Raw genomic sequence first — 9527 nt, forward strand, 5'->3', positions numbered from 1 at the left:
CCCATACAAAATCTTTTATACAATGGTGAGAAAGCTGTACATCAGATAAACTAATTTCTATGCAATTTTTTTAAAGAAAACTGTTCCTATATGTAAATTTCTCTTGCACCTGTGAGAATACTGTCAGTATCCAATGATTGTTCCTCTTCACACAGCCTATATAAACCCTAAGAATCCCTAAGAATGTTAATGTAAAATTTTCTCCACGTCGCTACTCTACTCTACTCAACACGATCTTCATTTATTTCTTCTCCGTTAACGTATTGCTGCTTCTACACTTCTCCCGTTATTCTACGTTATTGGACCTTATTATACTACAACCGAAATTACTTCTAACCTGTTATTATTGTATTTGTTATTGAACAACAATAAAGGATAACTATTATATTCCTCGAACACATCACCAATCGGTATTCAGTAAGTTACTTTTTTATAAAGAAATAACTGCTTTGTTACTAACAAAAAGCAGTAATCCTCATCTTTTCACTCTCATAATATTTCTTTCACGACAATATGTGACTTTTTCAGCAGTATCGAATTTGATGAATTTGGTAACTCGAAAATCAGATATATATGATATTATCATTGGTGACGCCGGAATATGTCCTCCAGGTGAAATCATTTTTTTTTCCGGTTTGTACAACTTAGCATGCTTTCTATGTCTGCTTGGTAGGCGACTATGTTCTTTCTCGCATGAGCATGAAATTTGAAACGAAAATTCCCTATCCAGGCACTCCAAAATACTTTTGACTGTCAGTCGTTGAATTCTCGGGACGATAAATTTTTCATTTCATTGACGAGAATGTTTGCTGTATCTTTTAGAGTTAACAAGCGGAATATTTTGGACTTTAGACGATGTAAAGAGACGTCTTTGTTGTAAAACAAACTCGAGAATTCTGTTCACTCCAAAGGAGTTCTCAAGAAAGCTCAACAGACTTCGTTTCCTTTTGCCATATTAAACTTGGGATAGAGTGATTGAAAACTAAAACCAAGAAGAAAACTTTAGTGCTATTAGGTTGTTTGGGAAATATGGAGATAATGACAGTATAAGGAACGAGGATATGGGAGTGCTAAAAGACCATCTTACTTATTTCCTATATCTATTCTTTGGTCATCAAGTTCGCAATGAAGAGGATAATTTCTGGCCCTTTGTCATGGATTGGAAAGAAAGATGGATAAATAGATTAGGGAAATAGATCAGATACACATAGAGTATATAGATAGACAAATTATATAGATAGATAGATAGGTAGAAAAGATAGGTAGATAGATAGATGGGATAGGATGAGTAGACAGGGTAGGTAGAGACAGAGAGAGAGAGAAAGAGAGAGAAAGAGGGACGACAGTTTATATTAGTTATAAACAGCCAAGGCAGAATTTAATCACACTAATTAAATCAAAAATGGATGGTTAAGATGGTGTCTGGATAAAGATGATTTGAAAGCAAACTTAAATAATATCATCGGGCAGGAGTGGTCAGTGGAAAGTCTGCAATAAAATCAAAAGTATAACATATGGGTGATCTGAAGTAAAATTATATCATATCATATCATATATCATTTCAACATAGGGGCTAACCTTGTAGCACTGTATGCCAAGGTGAGCTAAGTGAGATATAGTTGTCTGAACTATTTGTTTTTGGCTTTAACTAACCATTCAACGCGGTAAATGTAAAAAGAAGGATTGTGAACAATTACCTATCTGACTTAGAGAAAACGGTATTGTTTTCAAGAGGTACTTCTATTTTGTTATCAAAGAACTGCCGTGTAAATATAGCTGCGCTGTAATAGTACTCTATGTTTCTATATCTGTTATTAACATGATGTCACTATCCTCACATCATCTTTCTACAAATTCAAAAGTTTCAAGATTAGAAAGCTGCTAAATACGTCCCGTGTCGTTAACAGACACATTAATTATATTGGTTTATTAAAACTTAATTTTAAATTATTCAAATTTAAATTATTCAAGTTAATTTTAAATTATTCAAGACATTATAAAAGGTCAGAATAACTTAGCCCATAGGGGTCTGCTTCTTAAATTAATGGAAGTTTAGCATCTTATTCCCACTGCGCCTCTCATCAATTAAGCCATAAATGGAGAGGGAAGAGTACACTTTAAAGTAAAGAAGGATTGTTAAAAATATTATAACGAAAAGAACGAAACAGGACCTTCTCTCACACATCAAAAGGGTAATGAAATAAGATTTGAAATCTCATTAGGGAAGTTGAAGGGGACTTTCCCAATGTTGTACTCAAATACAAGGTCAACTGAAATCTACACCGCTCTTTTGTAGAAAGTACGCATATAGTCCCAATGTATCACTGTGGATGCGATGAATGATATTATTCTCACCATTGATACTGAACAGCATTTCCAACTCTTTTGTCAGATAAAAAGGAAGGTTTGAAATTGGTATCTAGCAAAAGGAATCCTTTCGCGTAAGTATGCTATGAGTTGCAAAAGTGAACGAATTCTTTTTCTTAGAATCCAAAGAGAAGAAACTGAGCTAAGCAGTAGCATTCACAAGCATTTATCAAATCGACACATTGAACATTTCATGCTTCAGTTTATATTTGGTGAATTGGCTCATAACCACCCATAACATTCCATTTCTTATTCAGTTATTTTCGTTACACTTTCACTGATTGTAATTTCAATAAAATAAAGGGAAACACACTTCAGACAACTGCCTTGATCGTACCATAATTGCGTGCTGTGATGTGAAATCTCCGCGATGTAGTGGTAAATCGTCAGTTTCAAAAATTCTTAGCACTGGTACTTGTTGACTGATGCCGTAGCTGATGAGGTCAGAATCGCTTAACGGCTGAAATTTATCAAATGATCAAGAAATCATGAGAATGCAACTAGTTAAAATGACGATGAATTGAAAGTTGAGAAGAGTTATAACAATTTGCTTTTTAGAATTGTACACAGTGTGAGAATATGAAGAGAAAAAATGGCAAAAAAGAAACAAAAAAAAGTTCTCCTACAAAATTTTTGATTGAGAACATGTATGGTAATGATTAAAAAGTAACAACTTCATCTAACCGGAATCGTCCCAACAGAAATTTTGATCTCTTCAAGTTAAGTTTTCCTGTTAATAATTTTCAACTACTTTAACACATTTACTGCTAAATAATCTGAAGAGAAGAAGAAATGAAGATTTTGCTTTATAAAAATGAATATTTTAGAAAAGATATAAAAAATTTTGTGGAAGACAATTTTAAAAAAAAGAAAAATTAATCTTGTACTAAATTGGGCCTAATGACAGAGCCACTTTTTTATCATTTTATACTAAAAAATGGAGGAAAGAGAAGACTAACTTTTAGTCAAGTAAAATGTAATCGAATGACTTTTCCTTCTTTAATCTTAAAAACAGTTAACCGGAAATACGAGATAGAATACAATGAAGTGTAATAAACATCGCTTTCCCCGTACAACGAACAGGAAGATAGCATTAAGTGCATCTGTGAGAAGCACATATATACAAGAGAGATGTCACTGGCATTGTCCTATTGAAACAGTAAAAAGAGGTCACTCATCCTGAACAATATTACCAATACGTATTGACCGTTGCAATTCCAAACCATTACACCGTAATAAAAGTCCACAGCCCTTTTCGCTCCTGACATATTGATATTTCTGTCAGTTTGAAAGTAAACTTCTTATCTAATGGACTAATTCAGAATTGTTTCAGAAATAGGGAAGATCTTCTGATTTATCCAAATTTTCAACCTATTGATATTCATCCATTGAAATGCTTTGGGTCAACTATGGGAAATCCATGACCTCAATAGGCAAGCTTAGATTTGAGCGGGCAACAGATGGTATTGTTTTTTTTGAAAATTTATTGAGAAGGATAAAAATGATCATTAGTCTTTGAACATTAGTTCGAATGTTGGAATTTTCGAAAAAAAAAAGAAAAACGACGAAATGCAGAAATAAAACAAGCCAGATGGGAATGTGAAGTTAAACAAAGAGCAGATTTACACCTTCAGTTTTTCCACAAGCTCCTCAGGCTGGGTCCACCAATCCCTTCAGAAACAATTATCCCAAAAAGCAAATTTCAATATGTAAAAAAGAAGGTAGGATTGGTGGTTTGTTCACAGTGACTTAATAAGCCAAAAGTAAATCAAAAAACATTAATTTTCACTCACTTCTTCATGGATTTCTTTTACAGAAAGAGGGGTTTCCCACAAATTATAAGCAAAAATAATGATTTTTTCAAAGTATCGGAAAATCACAATACCGAAGAGAGAAAAAAGAAGGAAACACTATCGAAAAATCTTCCTTTCCTTTCAAAATTGAAATGAATTCACGGGCTTCTTCCGATATCCTCAAATATACTGTCTGAATCAAGAAGTCAGAACAACTCCAGCATATCAGTTCAGATGTTTCGAGATTGGGTCTTTTTAATGGAGCATGTTAAATTGAATTACATTAATTAGCGTAAAATGCTCATTGATAATGAGGGTAAAATTCTTGCATTATTTTCGAAAACATATGCTTTTCGACTTGTCAACAGACCATCCGTTACAACAAGGGTAAATGTTGATAAATAAGAGAGAACAATGGAAGAAAATTGATCGCAACGGAAAGCTTCGGTAATTCAAAATAGTCCGTAAGTGTTACACCTGGGAATGTTCAAGAAACGTATCCATTGCGGTAAACTAGTTTTACTTCCCATTCATACTGCATACAATTTACAAAAATGTTCCTTTTTCGCCGGTTTCCCAATTCATTTTCCCTCCTTTCTTTTATTTTTCTATGAGACAAGCTTTATAGTTCCAGAATGAAGTGCCTAAATATTTGAAATCATTGTATCAACCGTAATTTGTATGCGAAATTACGAAATCGAACTAATGAATGGGAAAAGGCCTAGGAAAGAAGGATGTTTTATTTTTAAAAAATCATCAAAACTTTTTTAAAAAATTTGTAATTGATTTTATATTCTTCGGCTCCTCCAATTCATCTTTATATTAACAGTTATTCCTAATTATTGAATTACGAAAAACTTTCTTAACAACAGCATTTTTCAGATGGTGGCGAGGGAATTACAAATTCGTTATCCCAACTTTTCCTTTAGGATTTTTACCTGTTTACAGGTCTGTTACGGGACGATTTTTGCAACAGACTAAAACTTTATTGATGTTCTCATTATAAAAAGCTTTCTCGAGATTGTTCTGCATGTCATCAGGAAGTATGTAAGAAAAAAAAAAGGTTTTCCATACTTAATTAAAGTTCTCGTTACCTAAAAAAAAGTATTTACGGAGATAATTTCGTTTAGATATCTATCACATACAGTGAGAACTAGTGAATGATTGAAATTTAAGATGGAATTTTCAAGTTAAATGATAAAATGAAGCGAAAGGAAACTATTATGGGAGAAATCTGACGTAATGATGTAAATTTTTTAATGAACGATATCGGCTAAAGATAAATTGAGAGAAAAAGGGCGCATTTTGCATAAATGCTTACCCTGAAAGATAAAAGTGACTTGTAGGAAGAAGTGATCTGGCAACCCACGGAGAACAAAATCTTATTCTTGTCTCCAAAATATTAATTGACAACAGTAAAGTAAACAATCAAACATCCTCAATTAAATTTTAAAGTTATACCAATCATAATGATAAATGGAGATGAATGAAAGAGAATAGTAGAAAATTTTTGTTTAGGAAAAGACATTCGTCAGAAATACGAAGGAGGAAACTTTCTTTGGAGGTACAAAGTTTTAATGTTGACTTGAAATTTTTTTCACACGAAAATTGATAAGCGAAATTCGAGTTAATTGAATGGTATGTGAAGTAATTAAAAAAAAAATGAAAAGGATTGAAAAATCAAATAACAAAATTATAACGTCATGATAGTTCTTTTAATTTGATTACATTTTTAAAAGCTAAAAATAGAAAGGACGTCTATAAAGAAGATTCCTCCATCATTCATTACACCATTACTTAATTGAAATGAAATTAAAGAGGACATTTTGACTCCTTTATAATAAGAAGGATAAAAGAGTAAAATGTAGCAAAAAGTAGTAAGAGAGTGGAAATTCTGTTCATTCCATTAGTATGAAATGTTTCCGATACTAAATGCTAAACTTGAATTGAAAGTTCAATTTAAACAAAAAACAAGTTTAGAATGATATGATTTCACTAAATTTTAAGTGGATTCGTAAGACTATTCATGTTGCATAATAAGGCATTGTAATAAGTCCCACCACCCGCACCACAAATTAAAACAAATTTAAAAGCACGAGCGGGAAGCGTCATTTCCTTATGTTTTCCTTCGATATGAATTGCATCTAAAAGAATTTTTCAATAACAACCGCTCATCAAAACTGTTTAAACCAAGCAAACATACACTTCTCAAAGCAAGAGAAAAAAAAATGAATGATTTTAAAATAGAGAAGAACTGACTGGAAGGATAATTTATTTTTCTTTATCTTTTCAAAAACTTTCTCTAAATTTAGGGCAAAACTGCTCGCAGAAATGCAGGTACTGGAAGACAGAGAATAGTGGTGACATCATTCAAGCCTGTCATCCATGCAAGTCAAAAAAGTTCAACAAAGAAGGTATCGTGAATGATTAATTAAACTATTCCAGACTCAAATTCATTTCAAACAAAAATTACAATTCTAAATTTACCTCTAGAAATTTTCGTGCTCGATTGAGCTAATTTTTTACTTCCAAAGGACTATTGTCTGTAGAATGAGGGCTATATTTTACAAATTCCTGAAAATCCCTAAGAAGGTAATGTTTATGTATGTATTTACTTAACTTTAAGGATGAAAAACTCTTCATTATTTTAGTTTTCATACTCAAACTTGTCCGATTCTCGTCTTAAGATAATTTCACAGCGCATTAATAAGCCTTTAAAATATACGCGAATCAGTCATCCGTTTCAGTTCAATTGAGACGAAAGAGTTAAAAGATACAGTGCGGCTGAACTTACAAATTCTCGACAATGTAAAAGTTCAATCTAAAGTAAACTAGATTGAGTTCAACTTAGAAAGATTTTAAACATTGATTTTTGATAAAAGAAGTTGGTAATTTATATTCGTGGGAAATGTTTGTTTAACTCGAGGAACAAATTAAAGAGATATTTTGGTTTCTGACTTTTTTGCTTTATAAATTTATATTTTTCCAGAAATTTTAAAGTCGCACAAATAGTATGTGAGGTTACGCCCGTAAAGATAATCACTCAATAAGAGGTCATTCCAATTTCGTAATTTTCAATTGAAGAGTTTTCAGGCAAAAATGCACGTCAGAGAACATCGGAAATTTTGAAAAATGGCACTTCCTTTTCCTTGTCAATGGGATGGAGAATAGAATTTATTCAATAGACCGTAATTCAAACGGTATAAGAGAAATTTGCGGGTGAAAGGATCAAAACACTAATAATAATGGTTGTTCATTGAATACAGTTACCTTTTCAATATTATGATGAGTGAAGCATCAAAAAGAGTGAAGTTCACTAACTCAGTAAGTGTTATGCTACACAAAACGAAGAAATTTTTCATTGTGCTTTATAGTCAAAGATGAGAAGAGAATGATAAGTTAAACGATTATCTGTAATGCCTAAAGATGAAAAAGAACATTGAAATGAAGTCATTTATGTATGATTGAACTGCGGACGGAACGGATTTTAAGTTAACCATAACATTCAAGAAGACAGTAGGAAGAACAGAAACTACTCCGTAAATAATTGTCTGTGAATAACCAGATATAAGAGATTAACTTAATTAGATTTTAAAAAATGAAATGGTTTGTTCTGAGCATATGTACAGTACTCGAGATACTTTTCATGATGATGTATTTGAAATATTTTGGAAAATTAAAGAAGTAGGAGTACGGGAAGAAATAAAAAATTAATTTAACTGATTCGAAGGGTTATTACTAATCAGTTTAGAAATGTTACTGAGACTTCGCAATATGTTATCATCCATCTGAAACGTTCGTTTCAAAAGGCGTTAATTTATTTATGAATTTGTCTCTTTATTGATTTTTTAGCAACCAGAAGAATATTCCCATACTACCTGCTTCCTAATGCATGACTACTGATGCCATATTATAAAAGAATCCCTGAAAGAAATAAATGAAAAGACAAATTTCCATTGTATCCATTAGTCTAATATGAACTTACTGAAAATGAGTGGGAATTTAAAATTGAAGTGAACCGAACAAAAATATAATTCCAAAATTTGGAATTTGTCGAGAATAAATGTGTTAAAGTAAAATTCCCTGTATTTCAATGTTTGATTTCATTAAAATGACCGCTTATTCAAAAGGGAAAAATTTCAAAGAGAAAAAAATCATTGTTACGCTTGGGTATTACAAGACATTTTCAGAAGACATGTGACAGATTGTATGGAACTTATGGGAAGAAATTGTTTTTTTCGCAAAGAAAGATAAAATTTATCAAACTTCTCACTGAGTTATACTCACAGGACTGCTAGGCATCAATTTTCTCTTCGAGATGAGAACTTCACAAATAATCCATAAAAAGTTCTTCGATATAAGATTAAGCAAAAAAATGTGTAAAAGAGCAGTTGTAATGATAATTAAAAGAAATTTAGTAAATTTAACGATTGATAGATGTGCTGTGAATTACTAATATAGCAATGGAAGATGTCCTTCATTTCGTTACTATTATGTCATATCTGATCGATTGTTATATCGAGAAGCTCTCAAAATTGTTAGCAATTTCCTGAGAAATGATAGCGTTAGTGAATACAATTTATCAAATTAATTGAATTTACAAATTGAAAAAGAAACTGCGAAAAATACTTGACCTTTCATGTTTCACATACCTCTATAAGCAACAAAAGGTATTTTACTATGCAGAGTGATTATTAGTGATGGGGAAAAAAGGGGAGGCTAATACTACTGGATGATTTGAAATCAGAATATCTTACCAAGAAACCACCGAAAATATCGAAATTTGAATCAAATTAAGGATTTTGGAATGATCACTCGGCAAAGTCCTTGAAGCAAATAGTGGAGGATAGACTTAGAACGGTCAAGATGGCGGGAGGAAAAGACAAATGGATGAAAACGACAATCTAGATGGAACGAAGAAGGAGGGGAAAGAAATCATTATACGATCATTTTAGTGTGATTTATGCGGGAAATATTTTTTCCTACTCTTTCGAAGAGTTTCTAAATGAAATTTTGAAGTAAAAACTACCACATTGGAAGTAGTTCGTTTATAACCTTCTTATGGTACCATGTAAACTTCGCTTTATTTCTTGCTAAATGCACTGAAAACAAGAAGTGACAGTTCGACATATCCAAGATAATACTTGTAATTTCTAAAGCAAAATCTGGATTAAAATTTGAAGAAGATTTAAATAGTTCGAAGCGTGAATGTGTCGACAAAATTACGACGGAAGTCATAATTTCAGAGTATTTTCGGACATCATATTAATTTGAGTTATATAATTTGATTGTTAAAAATTATGATATGATTTTTATTACTTATAATTTTTTCATCATGATTTTTTACCACTTATAAAATTAATAACT

The 9527-nt window shown here is 31.8% G+C and overlaps 1 protein-coding gene across 1 annotated transcript in view; it reads right to left on the reverse strand.

The window, feature by feature from the left end:
- The window catches only part of LOAG_17705 (hypothetical protein), a gene marked incomplete at both ends in the record, with an annotated part of 24673 nt that overhangs the window by 5631 nt on the left and 9515 nt on the right, over window positions 1-9527 (reverse strand). Inside the window, one exon of the mRNA XM_020450367.1 lies at window positions 2681-2827. Within this exon, the coding sequence (XP_020305964.1) occupies window positions 2681-2827 (147 nt within the window). The remainder of the gene's footprint in view (window positions 1-2680; window positions 2828-9527) is intronic.

Source organism: Loa loa (genome assembly GCF_000183805.2).
Source record: "Loa loa unplaced genomic scaffold supercont3.116, whole genome shotgun sequence".
NCBI lineage: Eukaryota > Metazoa > Nematoda > Chromadorea > Rhabditida > Onchocercidae > Loa > Loa loa.